This window comes from Zalophus californianus, chromosome 5 (genome assembly GCF_009762305.2).
Source record: "Zalophus californianus isolate mZalCal1 chromosome 5, mZalCal1.pri.v2, whole genome shotgun sequence".
In the NCBI taxonomy this organism is placed as follows: Eukaryota; Metazoa; Chordata; class Mammalia; order Carnivora; family Otariidae; genus Zalophus; species Zalophus californianus.
Genome location: NC_045599.1, coordinates 58,857,430 through 58,874,581, shown reverse-complemented (window position 1 = coordinate 58,874,581; position 17,152 = coordinate 58,857,430). Strand labels below are relative to the sequence as shown.

The following is a 17,152-nucleotide window of genomic DNA, read 5'->3' as shown; positions in this document are numbered from 1 at the left end:
CTTGAAAAACATGTTTTATTTCCTGTATCTTAATAATGATTTTCTATTCAATTATATATGACACATTTCTTGGGAAAATATTTCCAGAACATTAAAGATTATGAACCAAGACTTACCAGGGTAATCATTCTTTTAAAATTTTATTGCATACAAAAAGTACTACAATTAGAATACTCACTAGTTCTTTTAAATACGAAATATATTCAAGGTTTCTGAATTTTAGTTTTTGACCTTTTTTCGCATGTGAAATTTTCAAGTTGTAGATTGTAAAGGAATTATCTCTACTTTAGTTTTGTAATGTATTAATTTCTTGAAAAATTTTTTTTATTGACTTTGATTTAAAAGATGAATATTCTACTCTGGTAGCACTTTGAAGGGAAGAATAGATTGTTTTGTAATTAGGTGATGGGATATTAATATAATCTATATTCACTCTTAAAAGTAGGAAGATTTGCTAATTTAAACTCTGATATTTTGATGTTTAGGCTTTTGTTTTTGGTAAATCAAAACCGTCATTATAACAATGGCTTTTTTTCCTGCAGTTTGAATATTTAGAAACTTAAATTGTATTGTCCAGATTTGGGTTGCATAATCATCACTAGCCTATAGTCTCCGATTCTTTAATTCTTTTTCATATGAGTTATACTTTTGTAGTTTGGAAACCTCATTAAAAGTAGTAAAACAAATAAGGAGAATATTTATATTAAAATCAGTAGCATTAAAGAAGGTAATAATATTTTTAACTTTAAATGGTCAATCCTGACCAATAACTCCTTTCTTCCATTAAAAGATCTGCTCTTAGGAATAGATATCTAGAATGAGGCCTCAGTTTCTTTAGGATCTTTCTATAGGATCTTTTAAAGCTCTAAGGATCTGTGATTCTTGATTTTATGTCAATACAAATATCTGGTCATCTGTTCAGATAATGTATCTTAAAACCTTAGGGGCAGCATTTAGGCTCCATTGTTTTTTACATATATTTAAACACATTGTTTTTAGACCTGTGGTTTTTTTTGTGTGTGTGTTTTTTAAGTGTTAATTGACTTCTCCCTTCTTGACATGGAGAGGACTTTTCTAGGCAGACTTGAAGCTTGCCTAAAATAATTCAATATCACTATCTGAGATTAATTTGACAAATTTTTCAAGGACCTTTATGAGAAATCTGCATTTCATTTGGCTTAGCATAATTTAATTCTCTAAGGTAATTTACTTCAGGTAACATATTAGCAAAATTTGCTTGTCTGAATAACCTTACCGTCTACTGTAAACTAAAAGGATTGGGGCAGAGGACTATTTTTTGTTTCGTTTAGTTTTATATAATTTAGTAAACATTTATTGAGAACTTGAATACATTGGGGTATTTAGTAAATGTTGGGTAGAGGAATAAGATACTCATTCAGCCTAATGAAGAGAGAAGTAATATAAAACAAGTGTGTTATAGTTTTCTGTGTATTGACCACTTACTCTGTTGGGAGCTGTCTGCTTGCATGCAGAACTAGACTACCTATGTTTGAACGTTAATGTTACCTTGAATAAATTACACAATCTCCCTGTGCTTCAGATTCTTCATTTGCAAAATGAGGGTAATAGTAGACTGTAGTAACCTTGAAGACATATGCTAAGTGAAATAAATCTGCCACAGAAAGCCAAATACTGAATGATTCCACTTGTGTGAAATATCTAAAATAGTCAAATTCGTAGAATCAGAGAGAGTGGAATGGCAGTAGCCAGGGGTGGTGGAAAAGGGAATTACTAAACAGCAAAAATAATGTTTCAGTTAAGTTGAATAAGCTCTAAAGATTTGCTGTACAACATTGTACCTATAATCAACAATAATGTGTTGTAACTAAAGTTTGGTAGAGGGTAGATCTCATGTTAAGTGTTCTTACCAAAATAAAGTTAAATTGAAAAAAATAGTAGGCTGTATTTCTTTGAGTAAGGACCCTTAAGTTTTATTAAGGACAAGGAAGAAGTTAGGAAAGGTCCAGAACACAGGATCATTTTGTGCTTCTGGTAGAGCAGCACCACAGTCCTGTGGTCTTTGAAAAAGTGGAGATAGCATAAAGGAAAAGTAGGGTGGAATTACGTGAAGGGATGAGAGGGTACTTGGGGTAAGCAGGATAATGACCCCTGCCAAAGAAGTCCAGTTTCTTATGCCCAGAACCTGTGAATATGCTACCTTCCATGGCAGAAGGGACTTTGCAGATGTGACTAAGATTCTTGAGATGGAGATCAAGAGGGTCCTTTTGAGGGAGGGAGAGATGTCAAGAAAGTCAGATGTCAGAAGCAGAGATTGGAGCGATGCCATTGCAAGATCGGGGCCTTGAGCCAAGCAATGTGGACAACCTGTAGAAGTTGGAAAAGGCAAAGAATGGATTTTTTCCTAGAACCTCCATAGAGAGGTAGCCCTATTGACATCTTGCTTTTAGCCCCATAAGATCTAAGCTGTTAACTTCTGACTCTAGAACTGTAAGATGCTGAATTTATGTTGTTTTAAGCCACTAAGTTTGTGGTAATTTATAACACTAGGAAAGTAATATAGCATCAAAGGATAAATGATGCCAAATATATTTTTCAACTGTAGCCAATGCTGCCTCTACATATGTATAATTAAAATTATACAATATTTTTTTCTTGGTCTAGTTTTGCAATAATATATTTTAAAAATAAAAAATTTTATACTATGGATTCTTAAAAGCACACTTACCATATTTTACTTTGCATAGTAATTACTTTTAATTTTTCTTACTAGAGTATAGGTTTGGCAAAGTCAGGATCTTAATCTTTGTTTTCATCAAAGCTCAAAGCAGTGGTCTTTATATAAGTAATAGCTGTACGTCTTAACTTAGAATTTAGAGATGAAATGGTACATTCTGAATTCTGGACAAAGTCATATAATGCTAGTACATTGCTCTTTCTTCATCTTTAAAATAATGAGAATACGGTACCTACCATATGTTACTATAGAGAAAGAAATATTTATCATGTCATAAACTAAAGCATGGTATAACCATCAATTTGTCATTCTACTGGAGAAAGAGATAGTTTGAAACACGTATGTTTAATAATGATTAAAATGATAAAAATTTTACTTGTATTCTTAAAGGGAGCTAGATAAGAAAATATACTTCAAAGAAAAGAATAATAACACAAGTCATGGTATTTCCAGTGTAATATTAAAATAAAACTTTGTAGTCTATGCCAGGGGAATCTCTAATGTCCAGGAAGTCCTATTAATAAAAAAATGTCAAAATAGTAAGTAGAGGTATTGTAGACTTATTTATTTGGCATCAGTAGCATTAATAATTGTTTATGTAAGATTCATTCCATAAGTTTAGGTGCTCTGACTATTTGGATTACAGTTCTCTGATGGTGCCACAAAAAATGTAACTCTGGACCAGTGATTAGCTACTTCAGTGTGATAACTCAATCTCAGAATCCCAGTTTCAGGATCTGCTTCCTTGGAGCTACTCCCAGGACCAATTATTATATTAGTTAGGGCCCTGGCAAGAATAGATGGCACACTTAAAAGGGATGATTGAAGAGAATTTAATGAAGGAACTCTTTATAAGATGTGGGCAGGATTAAGAGAAATCAAGAAGGTATGATATAACATCCTGGGGCTAATAGGCTAGCGACCTGGGAAGCCCCTTTAGCATATCTAGAATTGAAAGGAAGGGGTGTGAGGAGTGGGAGCACTTACCAGACTCAGTAGGCAAGAGCCATTCAGAAGAACTGAAACTATCAGTAGAGGAATGCACACTGCCAGGTCTCGGGAGACCTGGCAGTAGAGAGATCTAGGGTAGCAAATAGTCTGTCCTCCTGCCCCTTGATCTCCTGCTGGGGCTTCCTATCAGCTAACCATAGCTGGAAGCCAGGAACAAGAGAGTTTGGTTGATGCAATCTGCAGAGGTCAGCCTCTAAGGGCACAGAATGAGTCAGGAAAGACAGAGTGGATTCACTGGACAAATGGAGACAATCCAGCACATAAGGCCACTCTTTCTGGCTCTGAAGTCAGTGCTATTTCTATAGTAACACCTTTCTTAGGACTAATGATCCTCAGTACTGTTTTCTGAACATATCACTTAAGGAAATTTTTGGTTTTAGTTTGCTGTTTTCTTTAGAATTGGAAAAAAAGTTATTTAGGTTGTGGTGTTTGATTACCACTATGTAATTGGTAGAAACTAAAGAACCATATGGTAACTATTTGATTACCACTATGTGGTAGGAATCAACTATTTGAAAGCTATAGTTAAAAGCCAAAGACACTTGAACATTATGGCGAGCAGCAAAATCTAACCTCACGTTGCTTTTCTGACTCAAAGAGGCAGTTAATGGAAGGGGATATCAGAAGCTAGGAGGCAACAACAGAAGTTAGAAATTAAAAATTAAAGTATACTCCTCTGCTTAAGACAGTGTTCCCCCCCAAAGTTTGGAAATATACTCGTGATTATGGTTTTCACCTAGTTATTTGAGACATGTAGACTATTTTGCTGACTTAAATTCATATTTTACCAAGGATATTGCATTTGAATTGCATTATGCCTATTTAATATGAATAATCTCTCTTTTTCAGAAATAGTTGTTGCTGAAAGTGTGGTTGTTATTAAGAAATTACTGCAAATGCAACCTGTACAACATGGTGAAATTATTAAACATATGGCTAAACTCTTGGACAGTATAACTGTGAGTACCAGTTAAGAGATCTTTCTGAATTTAACTGGATTTTAGTCAATAAATTATAGTGTTGTGGAAATAAATGGACATCTTAAAATATAGTGGCTAAGAGAGCTTAACTGTCTGGATTCACATCCTGGTTCTAAGATTTTACAGTGCTGTGGAAGGGAATTACAAATCTGAAAAAGGGGAAGGATGCAATAAATGCTGCAGTGTTAGATTGGAAATGGAGATATCAGTGTGAACTTCATGGGTTTATAAATTCTAGATGCGTGTGTGTATGTAAATGCATGTGTGTGTGTGTCTACACACATTTATGTGTACACATACGAATGCATATGTTGAGTATACAAACCTCTATTTCTTTGAGAGGGTCTGCATGCAGTAATGCCCAATACAAATGAGCACACCTAGTGTCTAGATCTTGTTTTGTTTTTTTTTAATTGAGGTATATAATTTTATACCATAAAACGTACTCATATAATTTTGCACTTTTTTGTATATTCATAAGGTTGTGCAACCATCACTACTGTGTAATTCCAGTACGTTTTCATCATTCCAATAAAAGAATCCCATGGCTCAAACTGATCCTCCCTTTACTCCAGCCCTTGTCAGCTACTAATCTACTTTGTCTCTGTGGATTTGCTTATTTTGGACATTTCATATAAATGGAATCATCAAATGGTCTTTTGTATCTGGCTTCTTTAACTTAGCGTGTTCTCAAGGTTTGTGCATGTTCTAGAATGTAGTAACTGCATTTCTTTTTTTGGTAGACCTTGGTTTTTAAATTTCATTCACCCCTTGAAGGAACCAGGGCTGCTTAGAGAAATGGCTGATTTTAGAACTAGGGCAAGGAAGGAACAAGATGATCTTGGAACATCTTGTTGGGCAAAAATAGCAAGGAGATGCTCACAGAATGATAGAGATGTGTCAAAAAGACACAAAAACCAGCTTGAAGGGGCAACCACTGGCCACTTTGGAAAACAAAATAAATTATAGTAAAAGGATTATGGCCTATTGAATAAAGTAAGAATCTGTTGAGGCCACACTGGAATGAATGAATGGATGAATGAATGAATGAATGAGAAAGGGAAGCTCTTTCTTACAATGCAAAACTAGTAAATGTGGAAGGAATGATGGAATTAGAATATCACCACTTGCAAGCCATCACAATAATAATAGATTGAGGTAAGAATCATTAACAAATGGTAAAAAGTAGGGGGTGAAAGTTGAGTAGTCATAGGATGTTTGTACAGTTTCAAAGTATATCCTCATAAGATACTTAATTACAAAGCATAAATTAATGACTTTTGATTTTTACAATAGGAGAAATCTTGCAGATGTTACCTGAACCAAATGAACATAGTTTACATTGCCAGCAATGGGATTAAACACCTTCTGATATAATATAGTGAATAGAAGTTAGCATCAGGTCTGTTGAATTCTTGCCAAAAGTGAATGACTTGAATATAATCAAGAAACATGAGACGAACCCAAATGAGAATATAGTACAAAATAATTGGTTTGTACTCTTTAAAAATGCCAATATCATGAAATGTAAAGAAAAATTCAGGAACTTTTTCCCATTAAGAGAGTTTAAAAGGATAGGACAACTCTATGCACCACATATTTTTAGATTTTCTTTTGCTCTAATGGATTTGGTAGGATTTGGTAGGGATAATTGGCAAAATCTCACTAAAATCTGTACATTAGGTAATAGTATTGGTTCAGTATTTAAATTCCTAATTTTAAAATCATTTTACTGTAGCAATACAAGAGCATTCCTTTTATTACAAAGTTTGCAATGAAGTATTTTGATGTTTAAGGGTAAGTCTACAACTTTCCTCAATTTAGAAAACAGTATTTGTGTATATATAGAAAACTAAAGCAAATGTAGTTTTGTAGTTAGATGACATACGAGGAATCTGGGTGAAGAGTATTCAGAAGTTCTTTTTATTCTTCCAGCTTTTCTAGAAATCTGAAACTGTGTTTAAAAAATTAAATTAAAAAATAAATATTAATCTTTGTCCCACCACTTACCCACTTTGTGCTTTTACATTAAAATCTCCATACTTTTCCCATCTTAAAATGGTGATAGTAAATAAAAAGCAAAAACAAAAAAACCCTGATATTTTGTACATATTACATTAGTTAATATATATAGTGCTCTTAAGAATATTTCCTGGCACATAGTGGTACTATATAAGTGTCTCCTGTCATTATTATTTAGGTCCTATTTCATTCTCTTTTTCTAATTTTATTTCCTGTTTTCAGACTCCTCAGTCTGTGTCAGTCTGATTTTGACTCCTCACCACTCCACTAACACTGCCTTTTCCAGGGTCATTGACTGTCTTCTTATTAAACACAGTGGATAATTTGCCGTTGATGTCTTTCATGATCTTTTGTTAGCATTTGACTTCACATACTGCTTCTTCCCTTTTGAAACATTCTCCATGGCTTCTTTCTGGTTTTTCCTCAAACTCTTTTCCATTGTGTTTGCCCTTCACTATGTCCGTCCCTTCAGTGTTGATTAAAGTTTTTTTTTTTTTTCTTTGTTGGTTAAAGTTTAAAACTAATGTTCTATAACTAATAGGGTTATAGTTTAGGGGGGAAATACATTATTTTCTTCTTTGAAGATGGGGTATCTACGTATACTCTGAGTCTGTTCAGAGGGATTATATTTGTGTGGTTTAAGGCAAGGTTTGGAGCCTGCATCAGGACCAATATTTAATATCTCTGGTGGCAAAATTTTCTTTCCCTGGGGGTGTTAGTAAAGTTTGCAGGGCAGTTATATGTGTATCTTAAAGCTAAGAATAAGACTCACAGGAGTCTGTTAACATCTGAGCTCCCACCAAGTCTCTCACTAGAGTTCCTTTGTCTTTATATCTACTCTTATTATTGATTCTAATTATCAAAGCCAGGACTTCTCAGAGACTGTGTATGAGAGGTGTAGGTATTAAGAGAGTACATTTGGTATTAGCAGACTTAGGAAGCTTAAAATCATACCAACTGTCTTTCCTGACCACAGTGGTATGAAGCTGGAAATCAACAATAAGAGGAAAGTGAAAAGGTGTACAAATAGGGTTGTTAAAGAGGAAGTTAAAAGAATTATCTTGAAATAAGTGAAAATGAAAATACAACATATCAAATATTATGGTATGCAGCAAAAGCAGTTTTGAGAGGAAAATTTATAGCAATAAACACACATATTAAGTAATTAGAAAGATCTCAAAGAACGACCTAACTTTACATCTCAAAGAACCAGATTTAATTAAAACTCAAACCCAGCAGGAGGAGGAAAATAAGAAGGAACACAGCAGAAATAAATGAAATAGAGACCAGAAAAGTAATAGAAAGGATCAATAAAACTAAGAGCTGGTTCTCTGAAAAGATAAGCGAAACTGACAAACCTCTAACTAGACTAAGGGAGAGAAAGAATAAATAAATAAAATCGGAAATGAAAGAGGAGACATTACAATTGATACTACAGAAATATATAGAATTTTAAGAGACTACTATAAACAATTATATGCGAACAAATTACACAATCTAGAAGAAATGGATGCCATTTCTAGAAACACAAAGCCTACCAAGAGTAGAATTCTACCAAACATTTAAAGAAAGAATTAACACCAGTCCTCCTCAAACTCTTCCAAAATAATGAGCAGGAAGGAACACTTCCAAACCCATTCTGCAAGACCAACATTACTTTGATACCAAAAGCAAATAGGATACCACAAGAAAAAAAACTGTAGACCAATATCTCTGATGAATATAGATGGAAAAAATTTCAGCAAAATATTAGCAAACAATTCAAGAACGCTTTAAAAGGATTATACACCATGACCAAATGGGATTTTTCCTTTGGATGCAAAGATGGTTCACTCTACACAAATCAGTAAAATCAGTACATCACTAATAAGATGAAAGACAAAAATCACATGATTATCTGAATAGAGTTAGGAAAAAGCATTGACAAAATACAACATCCTTTCATGATAAAACCCTTAACAAATTGGTTGTAGAAGGAACATACCTCAACATAAGGGCCATTTATGACATACCTACAGCTAACATTATACTCAGTGGGAAAAAATAGAAAACGTTTCCCCTGAGATCAGGAGCAATGCAAGGATATGATACAGGTTGATACGATCCTATATGTAGAAAATCCCAAGAGTTAGTCAAAATACTGTGGGAATTAATCAGTGATTTCAGTTACGAGGCATGATAAAAATTAAAGGGAGATTCAAATAATTATAAGAAAACTATGCAGGCATATAGCAAAAATTTGAAATTTTGGAGAATTAAAAGGTGATGAGTTGTTACTGTTTACTTAATGTATCTGAGGAAGTTGAAGTGCTTGAAGTGGGACAAGGAAGAAAAATGCAAGATAGTTTGTGATGCACAATCCTAAAAATGATTAGGGAATGGAGGTACAAGTTACTCCAGAAGAAGGTGGTGAGGGATATAACTGACAGGGGAGTGACTGAATCCCTAGAATCCGTTTCCTCCAAATATTCAAGAGAGCTATTTACTTAATAGTAATAGACATGTGGAAAAGGAAACAGGCCTTTTTATTGTGACCAAGCACTTGATGACTCTTAAATGTGGGTAAGTGATTGATTCTAAAATGGGAGGCTAAGCCCGAGAGCCTGAAATGAAACCTTTTTTTCCTGAATCTCTGTATATTTCACCCTATATCCAGAGGTGGTATCTTAAACCAGTGCTGTTTAGAAAGAGCCAATCTGGATAGTGTCAGAGGACAAAAGAACACTTGAGCATGTTTTCTCTTAGTGCATAAGCTGCTTTATCAGGGTAGAATCCTGGGCTCATCTACCCTCCAGGAGGGGTAACAAAAATGATAGCCAGATCTCTTTCCACTCTGGCCATCTTATCCATAGAACAAGAGATCTAAGGAGGTGGGGAAATGCCCCACATGCATGCATGCAGGAATTGTCAAGAGAAAGGCCTAGACCTCTTCTGAAAAGGCTGGCTCTTGGAAGATCTGCAGAAGGCCATAAAGGAGCCATTGTACACTATGGCAGAACTGGGCCAAAGGAGTAATCCTTCATTTGATTAATGAGTAAATGAGGCCTACGGATGTGAAGTTATTTGTCTCCATGATATACATGATCAATCTAGGACCAGAACCAGTCTTCTTGCCTTGCTGGCTGGTATTTTTCCTAGTACAGCACACTCATTTTGTCTCTGTCCAGTGGCCATGGTGAACTCTGGATTCAGACTTGGACTTCCAGTCTTAGTTCCACCACCGACAAGCTAGCTGTAAGATGTTGGGCAAGTTTCTTAACCCCTTTGTGCCCCAGTTTCCTCATATATCAAATGGGAATAATGGTAGAGCCTACTTTCTCAGGACTTTGTGTTATATAATAGACTGAGAGAGAAAACAGGTAAAGTCTTAAAACAGTGCCAGGCATATTGTAAGAACTCAGTAAATGTTAGTTATGTAATTTTTTTAAAAAAGGAACTTAGATTTTTTTATATTCAAGATTTTGATTCCATTTGTTATTTATGAAGTGGCATAGTTGAAAATATGAGAACTAAAATTTAAATTAATTCTACTTTTTAAATTCAGATTAGATAAGATATATCTGTGTTGGTAGTACAGTCAACTTATATATTTTGATTGTGACTATTTTATCCTTTGGACTATACTTCATGTGTAGTAAAGACCTCTTTTAAAGCAGAGTTTTTCCAGAATAAAATGCATGCTACATGAAGATTGCTCCATCAGAGTTTCATATAATGTTTTATGGGACAGATAAGGATTTACTATCATAAGAGAATAATTAAAGGATGTTATTTTGTGAAGACTACTGAGTAATACTAAAATAGTACTTTATGTACTCCTTGCCCTGGTGCCCCACTGAATGCCTGCCTTTTCGCAAGGTAACTGCCCTTGCCCTGCTGCCCCCACTTAATTCATGCTAAAGTGTTAATGCATATTGAGTCCAGATACAGAATATTGGATCTGATTTGCTAGTTGTATGCAGTTGGTTTAGATGTTGACTGATTTTGCCTTTGACAAATTTAAATAAATAAAATTGATGTTGTTGCAGGATTTATTTTAGGTGTTGCATTGTGCAGTGGCTAGTGTTGAAACACAGTAGCTTTGGGTGCCTGGGTGGCTTTGGTTAAGCGACTGCCTTCGGCTCAGGTCATGATCCTGGAGTCCGGGATCGAGTCCCACATCAGGCTCCTGCTCAGCGGGGAGTCTGCTTCTCCCTCTGACCCTCTTCCCTCTTGTGCTTTCTATCTGTCATTCTTTCTCTCTCAAATAAATAAAATCTTTAAAAAAAAAGAAAAGAAAGAAACACAATAGCTTTTACATTGAACTGCTTAGAGAGTGATCTCTAAAATCTTCCTAGATGTCTTTCTATAACTGCTGTGGTCAGCTAGGAATCATATTTTTTTGCAGGCAAGTTAATGGGTTAAAAGACAATGGAAACCGCCTTCTTGTAGAAGGTTTAAAAAGTGCACTTAAAACCACTTGATCAGGGCATTTAGAATAAAGAATCAAAGTCATTTACAATTCAGCTTGTCTTTCAAAATACTGAAAAGCAGAGGTTCATAATAAAAGTATGTCTTATACATATGTATGTTATTTGTATATGTGTATTATTAGTTTGGTTTTAGTTCAGTGGTCCTGTTTGTTCTGTGATTGAAAAGACCATGGAGAACAAAAAGTGACTAATTTTCTGATTTGCTCTTTTTTCATTTGCTTTAAATCTTTGAAAGAGTGATACTATGAATCATAGTATCAGTGGTGTACAAATGGGAGTCTTGTAACTTAATTGGGAAAGAAAGGTAGGGCTGGAATCTGAAAATCTTGATTCTGGTTGCAGTCAAACACAAAAACACTGGGTTTGGGGCGCCGGGGTGGCTCAGTCATTAAGCGTCTGCCTTTGGCTCAGGTCATGATCCCAGGGTCCTGGGATCGAGCCCCACATCAGGCTCCCTGATCCGGGGGAAGCCTGCTTCTCCCTCTCCCACTCCCACTGCTTGTGTTCCCTCTCTTGCTATGTCTCTCTGTGTCAAATAAATAAAATCTTTAAAAACAAAAACAAAAACACTGGGTTTGTCAGTTTCCTAAGCTTTTTAATAAATTGCCATCATCAAGAATTTGGTATAAATACATTTTATATTGATATTATTTCTTGTTGTGGAGAAGTTTTCTGAAGTTTTTTTTTTTTATGTTTACTTGGAAATTTTATTACCTCAGTTCTAGAATCTCTGAATATCACCCTGTCCACCACCACCACCATTTTGAGATTTTCATTGTGAGCATTAGAATTTATTGATTTTCATTTTTTCTCAGAGTTGTATTTTAAATGTATGCATTATGAATGTTTAGAGTGTTTAAATATTGTTATTTTAATCTTCATATATTAATGAGTAGGAATATAAGCAATAAACAATCTCGTAAAACTTTTTGAGATTGTCTTCTTAATTGCAAAAAAGAATTATAACTCTGTTACCAGAAGAAAATTACTTAAAGTAGGATCATAGGTTGGAATATGTCCTAGAATTCTAAATTTTATACCAGTAGTATATAATAAAATATTTAAGAAAAGTAAATCTAGCATAACCAAAATCTGAGGTTGTGCATATATTCTTATTTAGAGGTACCTTTCATGAAGGCAGGCAACTTGAATTGCTTCATGCTAGAAAATTTAATGTACCACTCAATTACTATTCTTTAGCCCAATTTAAAATAATAGATTGGGAGTAAGGTTTTAATGCAGTGTAACCTTTGGAACATTAGAAATAACCTTTTTCTTTCCACAATCATTGTACAGTAAGGATATCAGTTTTATCATACTTCCTGAATACACATAATAACATTTATTATTATATGAATATTTATACTTAGTAAACTTATTACATGAATACAGTGATTCCTTTTACTAAACTTACTCTAATATTAATTTAAAGATAATGCTATTGTCATAATTTTTGAAAATATATACTTTGATTTTAAAGCTTTCAGATGACCTCATTTTGCTTCTGGTGAAACACCCAACTTAGGAGTGTCTTAATAATTTTATGCTATTTCATAAAATGGGTGTTTTGAAAGAATTTGAGGTGGTGGATATTGTGATAAAATTTTAGCTGTGCAAAGGTCCTTATTCTCACTTTCTTCTTTAACAGTTATGCCCTGTATAGCTGTGAAACAGTAGTGAAAATATTAGGACTTTATTTGAGGAATTGGAAAGGATTTCATAAAAAGACTATTATCTCTTCTTGTGATGCTTCCTTTTAACGATAGTCATTGGCTTTTTCATTTATTATAAAAAGCAGATTTTCTATAGTAGGTGAAAATGTTCACAAAAACTAATTTACATACCCCTTCAAATCTCTTTTGGAGTAAGAGAGGATACAAATAAATAGTAATAAAACTAATTTGCATACTCTAAAATGTTGGCCTTAATGGTGCTGATGGAAGGTTTCCAATTTGTAGCAAAGCAATTTTTAAAAAAAAACAAATTATATTGAAATGTACTTTATTAAAAAAATATAATGCCAAAATACCACATATTGGACAGATTTATCTTATCCCTATTTCTTTTGTTGATGACCAAATAATAGACCAGGATTCATGATTTTGTAAGTAGACTTTGATGATCTTGTCAGTTTTATACATCCCCAGTACTGTAGGTGCAAATATATAGAGGACAGTAAGAGTTTTAATTTGGAATCATAGTCTTTAATGAATCTATTCCTTTTTTTCTATTATCCAGGGGATTCTCAAAACATGGTTTGCAGACCTCCCATCTTAGAAATCATCTGTGATGCTTCATAAAATGTAAATTCCTGGGCCCCACGACAGAGCTACTGTCTTGGACCTGATACCAAAACCCTGTAGGTTTAGTAAGAATTCTAGATGATTTTTATGGGCATTGAGGTTTATTAACCAGAGCCCTAGAGCAGAAGTCAGCAAACCTTTTCTGAAATTGCTAGATAGTGAATATTTTCAGCTTTATGGTCTTTGATGCAACAATAGTTGGCACCTGAACAGTGCAGGGGTTAGGGGTGCCAACCCCCTCCCTCCTACAATCAGAAATCCAGGTTTAACTTTGACTCCCCAAAAACTTAACTGCTCGTAGCCTACTGTTGACCAGAAGCCTTACCAATAACATATACAGTTGATTAACACATACTTTGTATGTTACATGTATTACATACCGAGTTCTTATAAGCTAGAGAATAGAAAATGTTATGAAAATCCTAAGGAAGAGAAAATACGTTTACAGTATTATACTGTATTTATTGAAAAAAATCCAAAATAAAGACCCACTGCAGTTCAAACCTGTATTGTTCAAGGTTCGACTGTAATTACCTCTGCTATTGTAGGGCAAAAGTAACACCAGTAATGTATAAACAAATGTGAATGGACTTGCACATCTATGATAGAATCAAGATTCTAGACAAATGGTTTTTTTCTCTATGAATCTTTTCTAAGGCGCATTATCTCTGAAATCAGTTTTAGTGATAATTCCTGGGTGTTTATTTTTTGATAACTAAAGAAAATCCGTAACTAAAAGTACACTTCCTGGATATACATGTTACATGAATGGATATAAAACCTTTATTATATTTAGAGCCTTTTCTATGTTATCATCAAGGAGGGAGTGTGATTATCTTATTTGTGACTATATAATCTTCTAATATTAGGTTCCTGTGGCTAGAGCAAGTATTCTTTGGCTAATTGGAGAAAACTGTGAACGAGTTCCTAAGATAGCCCCTGATGTTTTGAGGAAGATGGCTAAAAGTTTCACTAGTGAAGATGATCTGGTAAAACTGCAGATTTTAAATCTGGGAGCAAAATTGTATTTAACCAACTCCAAACAGGTAAGAATCTAAACCTTAGTCTCCCTATGTGACACTTGCTTTCCTCTTTACTCTGATGAAGCAGCTAAAGTCTATTCATGCATTAGTCTGTCCACTCAACGATCACTAAGTGTCTGTTTCCTTAAGGTTCTGTATTAGAAGGTAGTGGTGCAGAGAAATGACATTCTGGTCTAGGAGGGTAGAAAAACATAACAATGAAATAGTATGCGGTAACCGCTGTAATAGAAGTATTAAGATACAGTGGAACTTCGGAGGAGAAAGTTGTTGAAAGTCTGAAGTAGGATGAGGTGAGAGATGAAAGTTTTGTGAAGGATAAGACTTTTTTTAAAAAAGATTTTATTTGAGAGAGAGCGAGCATGTGGGGTGGGGGGGGCAGAAGGAGAGGGAGAAGCAGGCTTCCTGCTGAGCAGGGAGTCTGAGGTGGGGCTTGATCCCAAGACCCTGGGATCACGACTTGAGCAGAAGGCAGTGCTTAACCGACTGAGCCACCCAGCACCCCTAGAATAGGAAAAGAGGAGAGCAGTGAGAGTCATGAAACAGCTATGTTTTGTTTTTTTTTTAAAGATTTTATTTATTTATTTGAGAGAGAGAGAATGAGAGATAGCACGATAGGGAAGAGAGTCAGAGGGAGAAGCAGACTCCCCGCTGAGCAGGGAGCCTGATGCAGGACTCGATCCCAGGACTCCAGGATCATGACCTGAGCCGAAGGCAGCCGCTTAACCGACTGAGCCACCCAGGCGCCCGAAACAGCTATGTTTGTTGTGAGTTTCTTGTTTATTGATAAAAACAGCATGTTAGCCTGACACTCTAAATCCATGTAGTATTGTGAAAGTCATTATAACACCTAGAATTGGGTACTCTAAATGTATTTAGCTTCTAGGTTATTATAAAATTAATACAAAATTAGAATCTTAATCCAGACCAAAAGTAGTTAGTCTTACACAACTAAATGAAGGTTCTGTTTTTGGCCCTCTTTGTAGCTATAAAGAAACAATAATGGAAAATAGTTTGTGATATCTTTTGAATATGAAGACAACATAGCTTGCACTCAGACATTTTTTTCTTGAGCTGTATTATTAAATGAAGTTTTGGAGCTCAGTTTCTGAAGTGTTCTATTGTATATTTTAGAATGATACTTCTAGATAACCACAAATTGACTTCACCACCAACTGGTGAAAGCATAATGATGTTCAGAAAATATACCAAGTTTTCATATGCATTTTTATATAACTCATTGTTTTTTAAATGCTTAAATATAAAAATAGGTGAGTGGCAGTGTCTATAGAGTTGTGCTCCGTTCTCCAGTTTCTCATTTCTCAAGAAAAAGGGTTTTGAAAGAATTGGTAAAATAAGCATTAAAGAGTAATTTTTATCACCATCAACTTGACAGCGTTTTTAAGTTGTATGGTTCGTATCTGTTGGATATGAGACAGAGACATAAATGATTTACTTGACCTAAATGTAAAAAATTGTTTTCTGTACTTAGGTACTTTAGCCATCTTTAAAACTGAATTAAGGAGACCAAGCCACAGTGCTCAGGGACTGGTTTGCCATGAAGTCCTGATACTTATTTGTAGATCTGAATTCCCTATGGTTTAGATACCTCAGTGAGCATTCCAGAATTGTTAATGAATTATTTAGTTATTGAGACCTGAGATCTAAATTAATTTTTATAAGATTTAGCACATTGTGTTCATTTGTTTGCTTGAGGAATAATTGAGTAATGAACTTCTTTAATACCTCGAAATATTTTTACCTGATATGAAAACTAATTTAAAAATAAGTCAACAGTCTGCTTTCAGTATATCGAGTTAATCCCTACTGAACTGACCCTCCCATAGAGAACAACTATAAACTTTGGAAAAAATAAATAATAACTGTCCAAAGTCTCAGAGGAGTAAAGAAAAGCAGGAAGATTCTGGAGGGGAATTAACACTTGGAAGAAGGGAGTGGCATAGAGTAAATTTCCCCACTTCTATGGCTTTTATCCAGAGGAACAGGCTACAATTGGCACTCTGCACAGGGGCTAAAACTCCAAAAGGAAACCTAAGTCCTTCTGGCCTGAAGAAGTAGAGAACACAGTTCAGGAAAATGATAGATATTAGAAAATTAGGGAAGAATTCCATAAGGGAATGAGCCATATCGCGGAGCCTCAAGATCTGTGAATAACTCTGCTCAGGTCTCTGGCCGACCCCTGAACCACACATGGTTAGGTGGATTCAGAGCAGCACAGCTTAGAATAAAGATCTGAACTGAAATTTGAGCCGCACCAAAGAGACAAAGTTTGCACTTTGAACTCAACCATGTTAATTGTGTGCTAAAATAAATAAATAAAAATCAGTACTCTCAGGGCACCTGGGTGGCTCTGTCAGTTAAACATCAGACTCTCCATTTTGGCTCAGGTCATAATATCAGGGTCCTTTGATTGAGCCCCGCGTAGGGCTCTGCACTCAGCGGAGAGTCTGCTTGAGATTTTCTCCCCCGCCCCCCCGCTTGCTCTCTTAGGTGCACTCTCTCTCTCTCAAATAAATAAATAAATCTTAAAAAAAAACAATACTCAGAGTGTGATAATGTCCAAGGCCTCTAAAATATAACATTCATA

At 34.9% G+C, this 17,152-nt stretch overlaps 1 protein-coding gene across 3 annotated transcripts in view; it reads left to right on the top strand.

The window, feature by feature from the left end:
• AP3B1 (adaptor related protein complex 3 subunit beta 1) overlaps window positions 1-17,152 on the top strand; it is a 259,999-nt gene that overhangs the window by 128,359 nt on the left and 114,488 nt on the right. For all 3 annotated transcript variants that reach the window (XM_027606180.2, XM_027606181.2, XM_027606183.2), the window contains exons 14-15: window positions 4,577-4,686; window positions 14,374-14,550. In XM_027606180.2, coding sequence (XP_027461981.2) covers window positions 4,577-4,686; window positions 14,374-14,550 — 287 coding nt within the window. The remainder of the gene's footprint in view (window positions 1-4,576; window positions 4,687-14,373; window positions 14,551-17,152) is intronic.